The following is a 20,381-nucleotide window of genomic DNA, read 5'->3' as shown; positions in this document are numbered from 1 at the left end:
CGCATACGCGCAACCACTGCTAAAGTTGGGTTTTGGGGTTTTTTTTTTGTAATTGGCAATTAATTGTACATAGGTTTAATTTATTGTACATAGTTATTTGTTAGTATATATATGTTCGGTTTGGTTCGATTCCATAATGTTATTGTAGCGCGACGGTTGAGCGCCTCTCATCAATCCAGAAGGTCAGTTGTTCAATTCTCCATGGATGCAATTTTTTCATCTTATTTTCTAATGAAACGATGTCGTTTCAGAGTTTCAAAACGACGTCGTTTCAGAGTCAACGGAGAGTTCTAACGGAAATTTAACACCGTGATTGTCTGGTTAACGGAAATTTAACGGCATGCCCGAAATGGCCAAGTCAAAATAAACTTCACTATTTTGTAAAAAGTGAACCTAAACTTTATGATTTAATTGATATTTCGAAAGTTCATGCTTTTTTCGTCCCAAATTTAAAAGTTCGCGCATTTTTCGTCATTTTTCCCTATTAAAATTTTTTACTAGACAAGTTTATGTTTGAAATATTCTAGGAAAGAAATACAGTAATATTCAAAATATGTTAAAACAATCATGCGGGTTTTGAGTTTGTTCTCGTCACACATTACAAAAAATCACTGGTATGTCGTAAACACACATAAAAAACGATAGAAAATGTCTTTTTGAAGAAAAAGAATTAACATAATTTGTTGTCATACTACTAAAAATACCTCAACCCCAAAATCTTTCCTCTCCCCGTATTTTACCAAATCACTATTTTAACCGCAAAATCCTCATGAATCCAATGGCTTCAATATCACTTGAACTCCATACTTGGGTTTTATAGTAAGCACAACGATTGGGGCATGCCTATAATTCTTTGATATTGTGAAGTTAAACTTGGAAATTAGCGTCGCTAGTATTATTTTTGCTTCCATCAACGCAAATTGTTGTCCGATGCAGTTTCGTGGACCAGCTGCAAATGGGATAAAATGTCGACCAGCCGCGAATGGTCTGCCTCCAAAACGTTCGGGGTTGAATTGGTTTGCGTCTTTACCCCATAATTCTTCACTATGATGGATCGCAAGAACCGGTATCCATATTGATAGACCTTTTGGAATTGTTAGATCACCTAGTTTTAAATCTTCAAATGCCATCCTTGGTAGAAGAGTAGCTGGAGGGTAAAGTCTAAGTGACTCGTTAATCACTTTGCTTAACTGTTGCAAAGAGAAGAAAAAGACAAAGAAGTTAGTAGAATATTCTATTAATTTATTTTGGAATCATATCTTTGTGATCATGTGAAGTGCCTCTTGACTCTTTCTCAAACATCTTTTAGTTTGGGAATTGACTTTTCCTTTTGAAAAAGACAATCAATGAAGCTGTCAATATCTAATCATTAGTTAATACAGGTTTTGATTTTTTTTGATAATATTTTATGCAAAGCATGCCTTAGTGCTAATCACTAAACAAATGGAAGCCATATCTTATGTATGCCTGAAAGATCTATTTATCAATCTCTATATCGTATCAAATCTCAAAGCTGGCTTAACCAATGTTAGTGATATCTAAATATTACAAGTTTACAACTATTAGACTAATCAGAAAAGTATGATTCTATATAAAATCGGTTATAAACATGTAACGATTGATCCCAATACGTACAAATATATCTTTAAAGAACAATAAGCCTAGACATTGTTAAAACATTTATTTGGGTTCTAACTTGGATTAAAGATAAAGCATGAAGACATTATTAAATGATATCTACTCATTAGGGTTCTTCTGTGCCGACTATGACTATGTTATAAGCTTAGTTATGGAAGAAGCACTACGATGCTAGTGGCATTGCCTATACTGTGTTAAATGTTACTACCCCACACGCACCCATCTATCCATCATAAAAATAATTCTACTAGTTCAAATAAAATAACAAGTTACTATAATATATTGTTATATAATTATTATTTGAGGCAAACAACAAATATCATCTTTTTATATCTATGAGTTAGTGGAGTTCGAGTCCTACTCACAATCTACACAATATAGTCAGGGAAAATCTTAAGGTTGAAAAGTTGAAGCGGTCACTGAAGGATTAGTACTAGACCGTATTTTTGAGTTCTTTTTACAACACCAAACTTATGAATGGTGAGCCAAAAATGGTCGTAACCGCGAGTAGACTACTACGTTTATGTATGACTTAATTCCTACGTTGACTATGAATCTCACAATAAGTTAAGACTTTGCAAGAGAAGGTTGATCTTAATTAGGAATAGATTTTAGAAGTTATTCATTAGTTGTGTAACATGTATTTAAAAGTGAATGTACGTACCGAGGTTAGCTTGGATAGTTGATCGACCGAGGGAAGGCCATTGCGGCCAAAGACCTCCCTAACCTCCTCACGGACCTTTTCCTGCCATGTGGGATTATCGGCGAGGAGCATCATTGTCCATGTGAGGAGCAAAGCCGTGGTTTCATGGCCAGCAAAGAAGAATGTCTTGCATTCATCCATTATCAACTGAAGATTGTTGTTGTTATTGTTATTGTTCTTGTCGCTATCCATTTCATTCAAGAGAAGCCCGAGAAGGTCGTCACCGTGAGTACTGCTTCGACCCATCTCAGCGCAGTCTCGGCGGCTTTGTATGATCTCAATCAACAAACGTTCCACTTCCTTTTTCAGAGACTTGATCTCTCTGTTGTATTTGCTTGGAAGAAACCTAGATACAAAAGATTTGACATGAAGTCAACGTTTGACCACAGTTAAAAGTTATTCCTAAAACATTATACGTTTTAAAACATGATAGAGGATAAATAGTGACAGAAAAAAATTGCTTCACAGCCGAAAATCACAACATATAAAAAAAAAAACTAGTTTTCAATATCTATTAACTTTTTGTTTAAGAATTTGTATGGTGGCAGCGGATGACGGTCTAATATGTTTTGTCCACTACCACCATTCAAAAATTCAAACTTCTTCAATCACTAAAAAAAATAGAGATTAATTATGATTTCTCGAGTGAGGAAGAAAACCAACCGGCTGCCGGGAAAGCAGAGGTGGCGTGTGGCTTGAGCGCAACGGCGCTGGAGGACAGTGAGGTGGTTAAAAAGCTCTTTGCCTTTCTCAAAGCTACTTCCAAATTCCGTCCTCGATATAATATCAGCAGTGAGTTTATGCATCTCTTCTCCTATCTCTAACTCACATCCTCCTTCCCCAACTTCCTTCCTCAGCCTCTCCACTAGCTTGCTTGTGCACTCCACCATGTGCCGTGCGTATCCCTACATCATAAGGGTATTTAATTTGTCATTCAACGTCAAGTAACTTTGCTCTTTTTTGTTTGCATGATGCTACTTTTATTGACGTGCCTTGAGTCTTTCTCCGGTAAATGCCGGTGCAGCAAGGTGGCGTTGGTGGTGCCAATCTTGGCCATTAGCCATAAGGAGACCGCGGCCGATAAAGTTCTTAGTCCCTTGTTGTTGTAGCCACGATCTTCCACTTACACCGTTGTGTTTCATTAGCAACTCCTTTATCAATTCCGTTTCCGTTAAGCAAAGCCGAGGATCCGTCCCGTTCCACACAATAAATCTCTTCCCTGTTTCACCAAAACGTAATATAATTAAAATTTACTCATTTCATTACATGTAAATGTAATCCTCCTCTAATCCTTTGTAATCAAGTTTAAAGACCAAACATTCTTCGGAAAAAAAATTACTTGAAGGGTATTTCCGTCATTGTATTATGTCACTAAATATTAAACGAACCAACTTAATAACAAAATCTATGTTTAGAATTCATGACCAAGAAAACACAAATTTGTTACAATTCAAGACCATACCGTATTGTTTTGACCAAGAAACGTAATGCGGGAGAAGGCGACCGACGATGTCATGGTGAATAGAGTCACAATCCTTGGAAGCGGATTGCGAAACCATGGCCGAGATTTCAAGGATATTTCCGGTTAACGGACGCGGTTTAGGACCCGTTACGCCTTGCCGTTCCATGATCTTCTTGATTCGTCTAGGTGTTAGCCAGTAGCACGATATGGTGTCGTATAAAACTCTCAATATCATGGTCACGAATATCACGAGGAGTGATTTTAATATTGTAAGCAACATTTTTGGTTTTTGTTTTTGTCCAGCAACAAAGATTCGTAGAGAGAAACAAAAGATATCAAGAGGGAGAGAAAGAGAGTAATGGTGTATTTATAGTGTCGAGATACAATATACATTCATGTAGGGTACTAAATCTGGGAGAACTAATTATGGTACTTTGTTACATTTTCATTTAAAGAAATGGAAGATATGGTGAACTAAATCAGTAAATTTCGTTATTTCATACCTTGCTTGGCTACACATTTCCATTTAATACACATACTTTTAAGAGAGATATTCTTATGACAAAAAAACAAGTTTTAACATTTCAGAGATACCACAACTTTGGAAAGTTTCAAAAACTACAAAAAACATTTATGTTCACGAAGGTTTCCTAAAAGTTGAAGAAATAAACTAGTATATCCCTAAATTTTTAATTAACTATTCTGAAATTTAAATTTTATGGTACATCCTAAAAGTTTAAGAAATATGCCTAATAAATCATTTAGTATTTTGGATTTTGGTAGTAATTCTAGAAAACAATATACAAATTTTTTTTAAAAAAATTAAACTCATTTCATGAGAATCAAAAGAGAAAAAAGAAAAATTATATCAAAAGATAAATGTTCGAAAATAGTAATTACATATGGTAAAAACATATTTCATAATATTCAATCATGAAAGTATAATGCATGCCAACAATTAAATTTTGCAAATTAAGTTGGGAAAAATACTTTTTAAATGTCCATTATTTCATTGAGGGTATTTATATTTTTAATTTACTCATATATAGTGAATTTTTCTTCTTTTTCTTGTTTTTTTTTTCAACAACTTTATTAGATTAGCTTATACAAACCAATGTTGAGGAATATTTTTTACATAGGTAATAATTTTCGGTTGGGTACGAACAGTTCGTGCCAAGTTATCCGTTTTTACATTTGCATGTCGAAAAATCAAAGATAAAGAGAAAAAATCAAACTCATCATTGTCGCTTTGAATCGCCTCTAGGTAAGACGAGGAACTTGGTCATTCCGTCGGAGAAAACACCATCTTTACCAAGTCTGAGTAGTCTATACAGAAACTTACTTCTCGCTTGTCTCGACCAATCATTTAACCAGATCTTATTTATTTTTTGGTTAAATAACCAATTTTCATTAACTTTATCATTTTGTTCACATCGTTAGTCAACTAACGGAATAAACTAACGGGGTTAATTCTTCATTTTCAATCTCTGTTAAACCAAATGATGTCGTTGTGATACAAAACTTTTTTTAATGCAACTCTAAGAATCGACTAGCACCTTATATACCGATTGAGCTGAGATGTTCTATTTGTTATTTCACAAACATATATAGTTATATATATATATTAAAATAAAATCTCCAAATTATAAAAGTAATTAACAAAAACATATATGAATATCTATTTTAAAAATCTAAAATACATGTGCATAATGCGGATCTTATAATCTAGTAAATCTATAATTTTGTTTTCAATCTTTTGACCAAATTTTTGGTCGATGAATTATTTTAGTCATATGTTTTTTTGGATAAAAAATTATTGGGAAAATTCCCAAAAAAAACCCCAACTATTTAATATTTGTCAGAAAAAAACCTGAACTTTTTTCGTTGCCGGAAAAAAACCCCAACTAATTTACCGATGACAAAAAAAACACGAACTATTTTGTTTTTCCAATTTCATCCCGTCTCCGTTACGGCCGTTAACGCCGTCGTTGACGCCGTTACTATTTTTAGAAAAAATCCTTAAAAAAACTTAAGTTATTTAATTTTGCCAAAAAACTACCTGAATTATTTTTTTGTTGCCAGAAAAATACACAGATAAACATTTTTCTCCTTTTCTTTTATTTCATTAACAATGTAAGGTTGTTAGACCTCATAACTTTATGTGTTCTCTTGAACCTCATACAAATTCTCACTACTATTAAATTATTCGATTTTTCAATTTTTCAATTAGAACAAAACTCACAATTACATTAGTTGATTCCCAAATTTTTTAACTAGAACAAAAAAAAAACACAATTAGAATATTCGTTTTTTTAGCGTTGAGTTGGTTTGATTAAGCTAGCTTTACCTTCAATTTTGGTGGATTTTGCTTGATTGGAGTATTTTTTTTTTGCGATTTATGTAGAGAATTTTTGAAGATCTACCAAGGTTTTTGGGGCTCTTATGAAATTTAGAGTTCCATTATTGATGATGTCCCAAAATATGTAAAGCCTGAATAGATCCAAAAACAAATCTAATTGAGAAATTTGAAAATCGACTAATCTATTTGTATATTTTTGTTCTTAAATTTAATTGTCCTAAGTAATAATGAAAACTGAAAACTTTTATGAGGTTCAAGAGAACACATAAAGTTATTAACTCTCACCATCTTACATTGTTGATGGAAGACAAAAAGAAAAGCAAAATATTGATCTATGTATTTTTCTAACAACGAACAAATAATTTGGTAGTTTTCTGGCAAACTTAAATAACTTGGGTTTTTTCAAGAATTTTCCCAAAAAATAGTAACAGCGTCAACAACGGCGTTAACGTCCGTAACGGAGACGAGAGGAAATTGGAAAAACAAAATAGTTCGTGTTTTTTTTTTTGTCAGCGGTAATTAGTTGGGGTTTTTTCCGGCAACGAAAAAAGTTCAAGTTTTTTTCAGGCAAATATTAAATAGTTAGAGTTTTTTTTGGGAATTTTCCCAAAAATTATTTTAGTCATATGTTGCAATTTATCGATCTTCAGAGCATTAGTTCTTTACTACCCAACCGCATCTAATTACCTATGTAAACAATATCCCCCAAAATTGGCTTGTATAAGCTTATCTAATAAAGTTATTGAAAAAAAAAAAAAAAAAAAGAGCATTAGTTCTTTATGATTCGGGACCCTTTATGATTCTACCAAAATCTGTACTTCGAGTTCTAGGAGATAATAAAGTTTCAAGAATTAGTTTCTGAAGCCAAAAAAGAGAAAAGAAAAAAAGAATGTGTTTAATAAAAATAAAAAAAAAAACAATGTGATTGATATATAAAATGTTTAATCCTGGCCGTCATATTAATCTGATAGCTATGACCTGTGGCACTTTAACATTCGGGACATGATTGCACAACACAAAATTTCATTAAAACCTTACGTTTCCTTTCATAAAAGGTTCAATCTCTACCTTAAATTTTGAAATCTAAGTCATAATACAATGTATAGGCATTGGAATATAGTATATACCAACATTTAGTAGATCTGGACCAATTACAACAACTCTCATAATAAACCACCGGTTCTGTCTAGCTAGATTCTACTGTAATGATCTTGACTTGATTCGGTAAAGACCCTAAACTACATTCAATTTAGCCAAAAAGACAAAGAAAACAAAAATGGAACCGAATCAAACAACCTTGCTCTCAATAGTTGAGTCTTTTGTCTTCAGATGTGTTTCTTTTCTTTATCAAAGGACCTGAAATGACTTGACAAAGTCCACTGCGTATAGTTGGTGTAAATGGCAAACATTATAAAGTATGAGAAACAGAGAATCATGATCAGTGCTTCGAATAGGAAAGGGTACTTTTGAGGAGGTTGAGTGGTAAGGTAGAGGACATGAAGAACTACGGAGATGAAGAAATGGGTTCGTAGTAAGAAAACATAACCCGGAAAGTTTTTAAAGGAGAAACATAAAACGTTGGTTTTCTGTATAGAATGGTGATTCCCGGGTGAATGATAGATGATGGTGAAGAGAAAAGATAGTGTTAAGTATGGGATCAAGAGTTTGTCACGGCAAAGAAGAGGGAACATCGAGAAGAGAGCGTAATAGGTTAGATGACTGAAATGGTCAGGGAGTTTGAGAGCTAACAGTGTTGCAGAGAGAAAAGGCATCAGGATTGATTTCTCATGCACTGCAGATTCAAACACAGCAAAACAAAAGGGACTGTTAGATAATAATTGATGGCAATAGTGACGAGATTGAGCATGGAGATTGAAGATCAAATTGAAATATATATACCTTGGAAGGAAAACAAGTAGAAAGCCATTGAACTGTTGAGCAAGCCATATAGGAAACCTTCATTGCTAGGTGACAAGATTTGCTGAACCATTGAAGGGAGAGAAGCCAATACAGTTGCAGCTAAGCTGATAGACTTGAGGGATTGTGTTGTGAACAGTTTTTTCCATTTTATGAGTATGGAAGTAGTGCACCAGAAATTTGCCACGTAATCCTCGTATATTCCCCTCTCAAATGGAGCAAGACGGGAGAGAACCTGCATCATCAGCAATTTGCTTCACATTAATGAGCAAGAAAATGAATGAGACCTATTGGGTGTTTGAAATTTACATCAGAGGAAGCAAAAAGTACAATTTCTCAGTTCTACCAGAGACAAACAATTAGTTTCTCGAGAAATTATCAAATACATATTTACCATTAAGAAGTCGTCCAAAGAATGCAGATATGGCCACCAAACAATAACAAATGTCACTATGACTGCAGTTCCAAGCTTAATCACAGCAAATACTGGGTTTTTCCTTCTTAGGCATTTACCGAATAGATGGCTGAAAAAGGCAGGAGCAAAGTATGCACTCATCTGCAACATCGACACAATGAAACAGTATGACCAGCACGTTTTAAGCTGGAACAGAAATATGATACTATAATGAAGTACATACATAAACAAAGGGGCATATATATCAAGCACCGCATAAGATAAACAATATTGTAATTTGTATGTATAGATTATAGAACATCTTACATAAATGCCACGATGGGAAATATGTATGGCCATAAACACTACACTACAACCTCAACAAATTAGACATTTTGACATAACGGAAGTAACTACTCATATTTTCCAAGGAACTGAAACCATCTAGTTTTCAGTCTATGAGATTGGTAAAAGCCATTACGTGTCAGATCATCTACATATAACGAAAAGGGATTGGCGGTACCTTAAACCTTCTGTAAAATAGAGCAAAGTATACCAACATTCTACTACGGAAACATAAGAATACAAGAACAGAATCCCAAAGTCACCTGTTTATGGCTAAGAGCTAGACTGAACAAAACACAAGTGAGAACCTCGCTCTCACAAAGTACCGCAGCAATAGCACCGACTGTAAGTCCCAAGCTGATACAATTGTACTACAACAAACAAATCCTAATGAGAATCATATACAACCATAGAACACGATACATAATCGCAACACCAATAGAGGTAACGGTCAATACAAACCTGAAAATGACCATGATCAATGACGATTAAACACGGGTTTAAGAGAATCATAGCAATGTGCCATGCTACTTCACTCTTACCACTCCTAATTCGATTCCTATGGTACACTAACACAAAAAAGAGAGCAGCTGGGAAAAATATGAGAACATCAGACGATAAAACTGTCCATCTCATCAACAATTTTCTGCATAACAAAACCAATGTGACTCCAATTAGTAACCCTAACTTCACAACAAGCAACAAAATTGAAGGATCAGATCATTTACCCAAGATAAGATTCGTGACCACGAGAGCTTAGAAGAGCAACAGATTCAGGATTGAAGATTCGGAGGAAGATTCCATGGATATAACTCTGATAAGCAGTTAATGGAGGATAATCTAATCCCCAGTAAGTGAGATCGTTGTAAGTGCCATTTCTATACCAATCGATAACTGGAAGATTTGTGGTTATCTCCATCCAATGTCTTTGAGCTTCGAAATCGCCGAATTTAGGAGGAATTCCGGCGCCGGAGTATGGGTACATTGATACAGCAGATCGGATCAGTAATGCGAAGAGGGAGATGCAGAGAAATGAAGTGGTGGTTCCTTTATGTGTTAACCACCACCAGGTATCAATTAAAGTTCCGGTTTGTGGTGATACCGGAGCGGTGATGTCATCGTCGCCGGAATGTTTCGCCGGCTTCTTCTTCGGCATCGTTGTTTTGTTTGTCTTCTCCGTTTAGTTTTTCTCTTCAGCTAAAGCTGATGCAAAAATTAAAATCGACCCCGTGATGTTTGGATCGGTCTCGGTTTGGGTTTAGAGAAAATTGCTAAAAGCCCTCGTATTTTCTATATTTCACAAATTTACCTTATATCTGCAAGAAGTGCAAGAACACCATTCGATTCACTACTCTGAAAATATTATATATCATTTAGCAACCAAGTTAGCTCTGAAAGCACATAAGAAAATTCCGCGAGTCACTTGCTCATTTGAAGTTTCCAATTAAAAGAAAGTTTACTTCTTTGATTTTTATTTATTTTTTGCCGAGGGATTAAATCCTAACTTTTCATCATTTTATACGATATTTACTTATCTAGCCAAAAAAAAAAAAAATTGATATTGTACGTCTAAATCAGTGTGGAGACCATGTTAGTTCTGTTACTTAACCATCCAATATATCATTTTAGTATATCATAGGGTGTGTTCTTCAAAGGCTTGCTGCTTACCTTCAAAGTATCATGTTTCCCTTAGTGTGTTTGTAGCGTTCGAGAGAGCTACCGAGGCTTTGAAGACTAGCTAGTGGCTGAGTGGTGGTGTATGCGGTCTAATTGGTGGAGTTCTTGCTGGGGCAGTTTTTTTGGAAAGTTTTACTTCTCGAGGCCTTAATTAATCTTGTCATGTCTTAAGATCAAATGCATGTTTTTTTCTTTTTCTATTAGTTCACTATGTTACAGAATTAAAATCTCTTTGGACATCACTTTTCTCTTTTTACTTCTTTGTGCATAAATCATTCAGACTTAAAAAAAAAAGACTATAGGTTATGAGACTTTTTCGTTTTGAATATTTATAAAAGACTATATAGTAAAGGGTGGTGTCAGTCCTTATCAAGGATTGCCCTATTTTGTGTTTCTCTCTCGAAACATTCTTCATGAGAATTCAGGGACTTGGACGAAGACAATAGCGGAAGCAGCTCAAAAAGCGAAAGCAGCTATGAAGATAGCAAAGGCTGATGAATCACGTCAAGCTAAAAAAGCTATACTCGTTAGTAAAAATAGATTGGGTCTAGTAGAGTAGAAGAAACTTGCACAAGTGATCAAGTTGGAGGTCGAAATGGATGATGACCTATGGGAGAAGGTTCAAAAAGTCGAGAACATAAACGAGAAGGTGGACTAGAAGATGAAAAAGAAGGCTTAGAAGAAGTGACATCTTTCTTTTTTTTTTTCTTTTTTTCGTTTTTGGTTTATTGAATGTTGATTGGTTTTTAGCTGTCATATCATGTCAGTGTAAGACTTAAACCCAAATGTTTATCAATAACTGAAACAAGAGAGGTTCTACTTAGTACTCACCAAGAGAATCAAAGAATGCAATCTCTTCCAACATTGTACTAAGTTTGCAACTTCTGCTTGTGATCTCTATACTATTAAAAGAGAAGTACAAATGAAAATGGGTCGGGTTAAAATCAGAAAATTGACCCGAAATTCTGAAATCGGATCTTTGAAATTTTTTTGGAATATAAATTCGAATTAATAATGAAAAATCGAAATAAAATCAAATATTTATGGAAATCAAATAAAATATGATTGTACTTATGGTAACTAATAATAAAAGCATATTCCAAATAATATTATACATTAATTACGTATAATAAATTTGTTCATATATTTTTGGGACTAATTCCATAACAATCAACGTTTTTGTCATTAATTTCGCTCATTTTAGCCAATTATCATTAATTGAAAGGTATTTTACTTGCTTCTAAAGATTTCTAGAAAATTTATCATAAATAACCCATATGTTTTATAAATTAAATTGATATTTTTATTTTGGTCGTGTAAATTAAATAGATACTAGATCATGACCCGCACATACGTGCGGGATTTCATATTTTAAAAAATTTCTAACAAATTTTAATTCAGTATAAATTATTTTGTTGTTTATAACTTTTTATGATATATATTTTAGTGTATTAGATCTGGATCCACATACGTGTAGAGATATTTTTATAGAAATTTTTATATAGATTTTTAAAATATAAAATATTTTGTTGTGTTAGTGAACTTCGTGATAGTATAAATATTATAAAGTTAGAGTAATGAACAAAATTCAGTTGCGTTAATGCATAATTATATTTTAAGATCTGGACTAATTTAGTTGTAAAAGTTAAATGGTGTTACATTTTTATTTTCTTAACTAATCAAAACAGTTCTAACAGTTTGATTACATATGTTAAATAGGATATGACTTCGGTTTTAGTTTGGGTTATTTCATGTATATTAGCTAGGCGTAACTATTTTGTAACATGAAAATATCCCGTCCGGTATCTGTCATAAATTCTTTGTCCCATAATCTGTCACGTATACGTAAAATAAAAATATTATGGTCCTATATCTGTCATAAATAGAGTATGTGTAACAGAAAACGTATATACAGGGTTACATATGTAAACGAATTTATTTTATACAGTGCTCATAACCCGAACTCATGCCAGTTGGGTATTTAGTTTGATTTTTAATATATGTTCCCCTCTCATCTCGTCTCGTAATTTCTATTTCCATTTTATTCCATTAAAATCATATTCCAAATTCTTGTTTACTTACTTTTAAATACCATACAATATTACAATATATATTGTGAGTTTTGCGGATTAATATGTATACTGTTAAAGTTATAAATATATTTAAACAAATTTATTAATGTTTCTAGCTAAATTTTGCATATTTTTCTTTTCATTGTTTAATCATAATTAATTCGATTTTTGGGACTAAAATTAAAATTTGAGATACATCTATAAAAGGGATATGCTATTGCTGCATAATTTGTTTTGAATGCAAAATATATAATTAGTTAAAAAAAACACAAAATATTTCGAAATTAATATGTACAATCTTTTGTTTAGATTTTTCCGAAACTTGCTCTAAACGGAGGCCATAACGATAATTACTTTAAATTTATCATTATTTGAGTTTATTTCATAGTAAATATAAATATTTGTTAATATCTAATATTGTTTTTTTAGAAATTGTGAAATAAAATTTTGTTTTATATTTCAAAATTTGTGAAAATATTATAACAAAATTGAGTCTTAAATATTTGTATTTAATTTTTTTACGAAATTTCAAATTCAATATTAAAATCCTCCATTGATAAAACTTTTTAAACGATAGTGTTTTTATTTTGAATTAAAATGGTATTATTTTTCTTTTTATTTTTGATATAGAATAGTTTAGATAAAATTTTAGTTGGATATCAAATCTTATTTTTTCAATTCTCATTGGTTAACAACTTTTTAGAAAAAAAATTAAATTTTCGTCCATAATTAATATGAGAGAGAAAGTGAGTTTAATTTTTTAGAAACTAATAATTACTTTAAAGAATTTTCCTATTTTTATTTAAATATATTATTTTGTGATTAATATTGTATCTTTAATGAATTTATTTAACAACAAAAAACAATGGCATTTTTGTAATACTTTACACTTTATAAGGTAATTTATGATTGAGTGCTTCCCAATTAATAGTATAGATGAAATCCATGTAACTAATTTTAATTTAATTAGATTAAATCGAAATTATGATATTTTCATACCTATAGCTTACCAAAGAAGTTTAATTTTCAATTTATAAAGATTTCTTGAATATGATTTTAGAATTATTCAACAAGATGATAAGTATTTATTAAATTTTGTGAATCATGAAAAATAATAATTAATTTTTAATCATTATACTTCATCTTTCAATATCTCATCTAACAAATAAGATACATATTCTATTATTACTATGTTCAAACTTCATTTTGTTGTATGACTAAATAATATTCCCATTAGAACTGTCAAAGCGAGTTGATTCGTCCCGTTAAGTCTATTTTGCGATAGACAAAAAATATTTTGACTTGTAGTTAGTCGGTCCGCACGACCCGTGGGTAGCATATAAGAAATACAAACCCGTCCCGCGAATGTATGCGGATTTGCGGGATTGTCCATGGATTTTGTTTAAATAATTTTAAAGTAACCAAAATTTAAAATACTACTAAAATAAATAAATAAATCAAAATACTATTAAAAGTTTGTTTAAATTACCACATGTTGAATAAATTATAATTTTATCAATAAATACTAATATGCGGGCTGATCCGCCAACCCGCAGATGAAAACCGATTAAACCTATGACCCACTGCGAATTAATCCATGTGGCCCGCTTATTTGCGGGTTTAATATATTTTCCCAAATCTGCCCCATAGTGAGATGATGTGGGCTGGACCCGCGGTTTTTGACATATTTTGACTGCTCTAATTCCCATGAATCGTCTAATTTTAGAATTTTAAAACACAAAATTCTATTTTGTAAATCATAATTATTACGATGGGTATATTTATAAACAATTTTCTATTTTCTCTACAATTCGTTATTATGAATATTTATAAGTATACTACACGATTCGTTCTATTAAAAAACACACACAATATTAAACGTAACATATGTAAACCAATATTCTCCCGCGGTGGACCGCCGATCCGATCCTAGTTTTAAATAACACTGCAACCATTGTTGAGTACATAACAATATTTCAACCATATAAGGAATTAAAGAACTTCTATATGGAATAAAATAATATTTTTTGTCGATTTATGTATGGCCAATATAAAGATTAATAAAAGTTTGAAACTTTTATACATTTATATTGTTTCAGTAATATTAGAAATTAATAATTATATAAATTTATACATATATAACTAAGATAGTATTCTAAATATGACTATAATGTTGTTTGTATTTAATTAAAGTTGAAATCTTGTTAGAGTTCATCTCTAATCTTACTTATTACATCAAAAAATCTTTGGTGTTTTCTGATTTGTATCCAAATTTTATGAAAATCACTTTCTGAAGCCTCCGAAGTTTGGAATAGATTGGCCTCCCTAGAAGAGAAGTTTTTCCACCAAAAATCACGTATACAATGGATGAAGTGTGGGGATCAGAATACTTTGTATTTTCATCGTGTCGCTCAGGCTAATGCTTCAAAAAATGCAGTGCGAAGTCTCACATTGGAGTCAGGCGAAGTCCTTACTGAACCGGTAGCGATAAAAGCTGAAGCAGCCCGTCATTTCCGGGATTTCCTTCAGCGAGAGGTTGACGACTTTGACGAGATTCCACTGGATTCCCTAAGAAGCTTGCTGAACTACAGATGCTCCTCCTCGCGCTGTTCTGAGCTAGTCTCACCGGTGTCTAGTGAGGAAATTCAAAAAGCTCTGTTTTCACTGCCTTCCGGTAAAGCATGCGGACCGGATGGATACACAAAGGAGTTTTATGTTGCAGCCTGGAGTGTAATAGGGTCAGACTTTGTGGTTGCAGTGCAATCTTTCTTCCTCTTTGGCCAAATGCCGCGTTCGGTTAATGCTACTCTCCTTGCTCTTATTCCTAAAAATCCAGGAGCTGCCTCCTCCACGATAAAAGATTATAGACCGATTTCCTGCTGCAACATGTTATATAAAGTGGTATCAAAGATATTGGCCAACAGATTAAAGCTGCTCTTGCCGGATTTTATTGAGCCGAATCAAAGTGCGTTTGTTAAAGGGCGATTACTATTGGAGAATGTTCTTTTAGCTACAGAGCTTGTGAAGACTACCACAAGGAATCGATTGCCCCTCGAAGTGCTATAAAATTTGACATATCGAAGGCTTTTGACACGATACAATGGTCTTTTATTCTGTCTATTTTTCAGGCGCTAGGGTTCCCGGAAGTGTTTACTAGATGGATTAATGCCTGCATTTCTACCGCCTCATTCTCTGTGGTTATTAATGGCGAGCTTGAGGGTTTCTTCCCAAGTAGTAGAGGGATTCGTCAGGGCTGTTCTTTATCCCCGTACCTATTCGTAATGGTACAAAATGTTCTATCTCGGCTTCTCAATTGTGCAGCATCCCGTAGCGCCATAGGCAGACACCCTCGCTGCGATCATGTTCATGTCACTCATTTAAGTTTTGCCGATGATATTATGGTATTTACTGACGGGCGTCCTTCCTCTTTACAAGAAACCATTCGGGTCTTTGATGAGTTTTCACGGATGTCGGGTCTACATATTAACACTACCAAGTCAGCGATCTATGTGGGTGGGAGAATAAATAATGCATTATTGGAAGCTGCTGCTTCTCATGGCATCCCCAAGGAATCTCTCCCTATTCGTTACTTGGGATTGCCACTCACAACAAAATCTATGACGGCACATGACTATGCACCTCTTATTGACAAGATTCGTTCTCGGTTTCTCTCATGGACCAATAAGCACTTATCTTATGCGGGACGGTTGCAGCTAATTTCTTCGGTAATAGCTAGCATTTCCAATTTCTGGTGCTCTGTTTTTCGATTGCCGGCAAGATGTTTTGAAGAAATTGAACGGATGTGTGGAGCATTTCTTTGGTCGGGTAATCCTAATGTCTCGACGGGGGCTAAAGTAGCTTGGACAGAGGTTTGTAAGCCAAAGGCGGAAGGAGGTCTGGGTCTGCGAAGATTGCGTGATGTTTCTCGTGTCTTTGCTTACCGGTTAATATGGAGGTTATTTACACTATCGAGCTCTCTTTGGGTGGCTTGGACTAAGACAAATTTGATGAAGGGTGGGTCTTTCTGGTCAGCTCCAAGCTCAACTCTGGGTTCTTGGATTTGGAAAAAGCTTCTAAAGCTTAGGGAAGACATCAAACCATTCATTCGCGTGGAGATTGGTAATGGGGACACTGCGTCTTTTTGGTTTGATTCATGGCTGCCGCAGGGCTGCTTGTTCGCCATTATTGGCCCCGCGGGACCTCGACAATTAGGTGTTCCACTACACGCAACAGTCAAGGAGGCGACAGGCCCCCGAGGCTGGAAACTGCACCGTACAAGATCAGCCTCTCTCTACCCACTCCGGGTCCTCTGTTTCTTCTACGTCACAAGCATGCTCTGTTTTTTTATTCTCTTCCTAAGCTCTGTTGTAGTCTATTTCTTTTTAACAATGTAAATATTTGAAATATAAATTACACATTTCAACAAAAAAAAAAAAACAAAAAAAAAAAAAAAATTTTAAATGCGATAATTGATTTTAAAAAATAAAGTACTTGTTTGAGTAGCTCTAAATTCAGGCTCACTTGACTTCCCAGATCCCACCCATGGGTATTTGCCTACTTGGTATGTTATCTTTTTCTTATATTTAAATTAATTAACTAACTTTGGATATACATTTTTAATTATTAGGAAGATATATACATAGCAACTAGGTGATTGCCCGCGCACATGCGCGGGAAGAATGTTGTATGAATGGTAAAATCATGTGAAATAAGGGATTGTTTAGGTGTTACTTGGTAGTGTAAGAAAAATATGGTAAATTGTTTAGGATTTAGTGTGGTAAAATTATGGAAAATGATGAAATTTAAAAAAATTTAATAATATTATAAATGCTAAAAAAATAATAATAAATCATCTTTTAAAATCATTCACCAACAAAATAAGAAATCAACGAACATCATCACTCCATGGCATTCTCCTTCCGTGTGATGATCGGTACTTGGTCATTTTCAGGATTCCTGACATCCGATTTAGAACACCATAAACAGTGAATGTCCAGTCGCCAACTTTAGAGTTTTGATTGTAAACGGAAAAAAAAAATACTTACCAACAAAGCATCTCGTCGGTAATACTGAGATCCGGATTCAACATAATCCTCGTACTTCTGGTAACATTGGTACATCTCCACCTATGTTCCTGTGATAGCTCTAATTTCACAAACTTGATAATACATATCACTGTGTTACGTGAACGATGCTTCCATAAGTCATAGAACTCGACTGCAAGGTCACCCGTTAAACGACACTCTAGATGGATACACCTAATTTTAAGATTTGAAGAAGTCATAAGACTTTATATTCTGGTTTAAATCTTTAAAAGAATAGTGACTTACTCAGTATCACGTAAATCAAAGTACAGCTCAAAATATCCTCCTTGAGAATGTTCCACGGAAGGAACAAAAACCAACTCTCTCACGTTGACAATTTTGCCAACAACATCTATGAAACACACACATTAATAATACAGTCAGAACATGAACCGCAAATAAACTCTAAAAGCACAAATAAATTTACAAATTAGGCTTACCAACGCAAATATTCGGATTAACAATACCACTCAAAATTACTCACAAACTCAGTTAGATTGAAATAGGTTCTACTGGAGCACATATTAATACTTTGCACTAAAGTGTCCGAACGAAACACAATCTTGAATCTATGCGGTACTGGTCTCAATATGCTGTTAACCCGTGATACATCAAAAATTTTTAATGCTCACCCACTCATCGATTATCAATCTTGAAAGATAATTATCAATTAATTCATCACGAACAACGGCTTGGATTTGGGTGAACTGCAAATAAAACGTTAAAGACAAAACCAATTCAATTTAATATCGAAAACATGTATAGAAGGTAAGTTATCAAAAAACTAACATGCTCGTCACCCAAAATCATATTGAGCTCTCTACCCGTGCCACGCGAAACAGACCAACAATTCAAAATCTTCACCGAGACAGACCACTCACCCATGTTAGGGTTAAGAGACGCAATACGAAAATAACCACCATCACATGGATCAGAGGTAAAAGGTATCATTGTAGAACGCATATAAAAAGATTTCTACGTTTGTCAATAGTTTTTTCGTGAGCTTGTAGATAACCGTCAATTTTGCTCCTTTTTCGTTATCATTGTTATAGCCAAGCTCATCAATCATCAAACGATTTCTAGGTTTATAAAGATCTCTTTCATTAGACTGTAGAAAGCCGTCAATTTTGGTTCTCTTGTTTTGTTTTCATGATTATAGCCAAACACATCAATGAGCAAATAATTTCTACGTTTATCAAGTTCTTTTTCATGAGCTTGCAGAAAACCGTCAATTTTGTTCATTATTTTTCGTTATTATAGTTATAGTCAAACTCATCAATCTGCAAATGATTTCTATGTTTATCAAGTTCTCTTTCATCGGATTGCAGAAAGCCGTCAATTTTGTATCCCTTGTTTTGTTATCATGGTTATAGCCACCATCATCAATGAGCAAATAATTTTTACGTTTATCAAGGGCTCTTTCATTAAGTTGCAGAAACCCATCAACTTTTTATTTTTTAATCATGGTTATAGCCAAACTCATCAATCAGCAAATGATATTTATGGTTATCAAGGGCATTTTTACAAAGTTGCAGAAAACTGTCAATTTTACCTATTTTCCGTTATAATGGTTATAGCAAAACTTTTCAATTAGCAAATAATTTATACATTTATCAAGAGCTCTTTCATCAAATAGGAGAAAACCCTCAATTTTGCTCTCTTTTTTTCTGTTATCCAGGTTATAGCCAAACTCACCATCAACAAATGATTTCTACGTTTATCAAGAGCTTTTTCATGAGGCTGCTTAAAACCTTCATTTTTGCTCCTTGTTTTTTTATCATGGTTATAAACTCATAAATCAGAAAATAATTTCTACGTTTATCAAAAGGTGCTTCATTAGGCTGTAAAAAAACCGTTAGTTTCACTCTTTTTTTTGTTATCATGGTGATAGCCTATCTCATCAAGCAGCAAATGATTTCTACGTTTATCAAGAGCTCTTTCATCATTCTGTAAAAACTTATCAATTTTGCTCATTTTCCGTTATAATGGTTATAGCAAAACTTTTCAATCAGCAAATAATTTCTATGTTTATCAAGAGCTCTTTCATGAGACTACATAAAACCGTCAAATCTTCTCCTCTCTTTTTGTTATCATGGTTATAGCCAAACTCATCATCAGTAAATGATTTCTACGTTTGTCAATAGTTTTTTCCTGAGCCTGCAGAAAATCGTCAATTTTGCTCCTTTTTTGTTATCATTGTTATAGCCAAACTCATTAATCAGCAAACGATTTATAGGTTTATCAAGATCTCTTTCATTAGACTATAGAAAGCAATCAATTCTGGTTTTCTTGTTTTGTTATCATGATTATAGTCAAACACATCAATGAGCAAATAATTTCTACGTTTATCAAGTTCTTTTTCATGAGCTTGTAGAAAACCGTCAATTTTGTTCATTAATTTTCGTTATTATAATTATAGTCAAACTCATCAATCTGCAAATGATTTCTATGTTTATCAAGTTCTCTTTTATCGGATTGCAGAAAGCCATCAATTTTGTCTCTTTTGTTTTGTTATCATGGTTATAGCAGCACTCATCAATGAACAAATAATTTTTACGTTTATCAAGGGTTCTTTCATTACGTTGAAGAAACCCATCAACCCTTTTTTTTATCATGGTTATAGCCAAATTCATCATCAGTAAATGATTTCTACGATTGTCAATAGTTTTTTCGTGAGCCTGTAGAAAACCGTCAATTTTGCTCCTTTTTCGTTATCATTGTTATAGCCAA

General features: G+C 33.5%; 2 protein-coding genes across 2 annotated transcripts; both read right to left on the bottom strand.

The window, feature by feature from the left end:
* Positions 1–637: 637 nt before the first annotated feature.
* LOC9304846 (cytokinin hydroxylase) lies at positions 638–4,414 on the bottom strand. Its single transcript, XM_021016702.1, has 5 exons — positions 3,804–4,414; positions 3,334–3,560; positions 3,005–3,246; positions 2,303–2,687; positions 638–1,190 (listed from the first exon to the last, which is right to left on the bottom strand). The coding sequence occupies exons 1-5, from the start codon at positions 4,081–4,083 to the stop codon at positions 768–770; spliced, it is 1,557 nt and encodes a 518-aa protein (XP_020872361.1). The 5' UTR covers positions 4,084–4,414; the 3' UTR covers positions 638–767.
* Positions 4,415–7,168: 2,754 nt separating this feature from the next.
* Positions 7,169–10,083, bottom strand: LOC9304845 (probable dolichyl pyrophosphate Man9GlcNAc2 alpha-1,3-glucosyltransferase). The gene is made up of 6 exons (XM_021019581.1): positions 9,547–10,083; positions 9,281–9,464; positions 9,082–9,189; positions 8,474–8,635; positions 8,062–8,314; positions 7,169–7,954 (listed from the first exon to the last, which is right to left on the bottom strand). Exons 1-6 carry the CDS (start codon positions 9,972–9,974, stop codon positions 7,488–7,490), a joined length of 1,602 nt encoding a protein of 533 aa, XP_020875240.1. The 5' UTR covers positions 9,975–10,083; the 3' UTR covers positions 7,169–7,487.
* Between the last annotated feature and the right edge of the window lie 10,298 nt (positions 10,084–20,381).

The sequence above is a fragment of the Arabidopsis lyrata genome, assembly GCF_000004255.2.
Source record: "Arabidopsis lyrata subsp. lyrata unplaced genomic scaffold ARALYscaffold_7, whole genome shotgun sequence".
Lineage (NCBI taxonomy): Eukaryota > Viridiplantae > Streptophyta > Magnoliopsida > Brassicales > Brassicaceae > Arabidopsis > Arabidopsis lyrata.
This window is presented reverse-complemented; position numbering and strand designations above follow the sequence as displayed.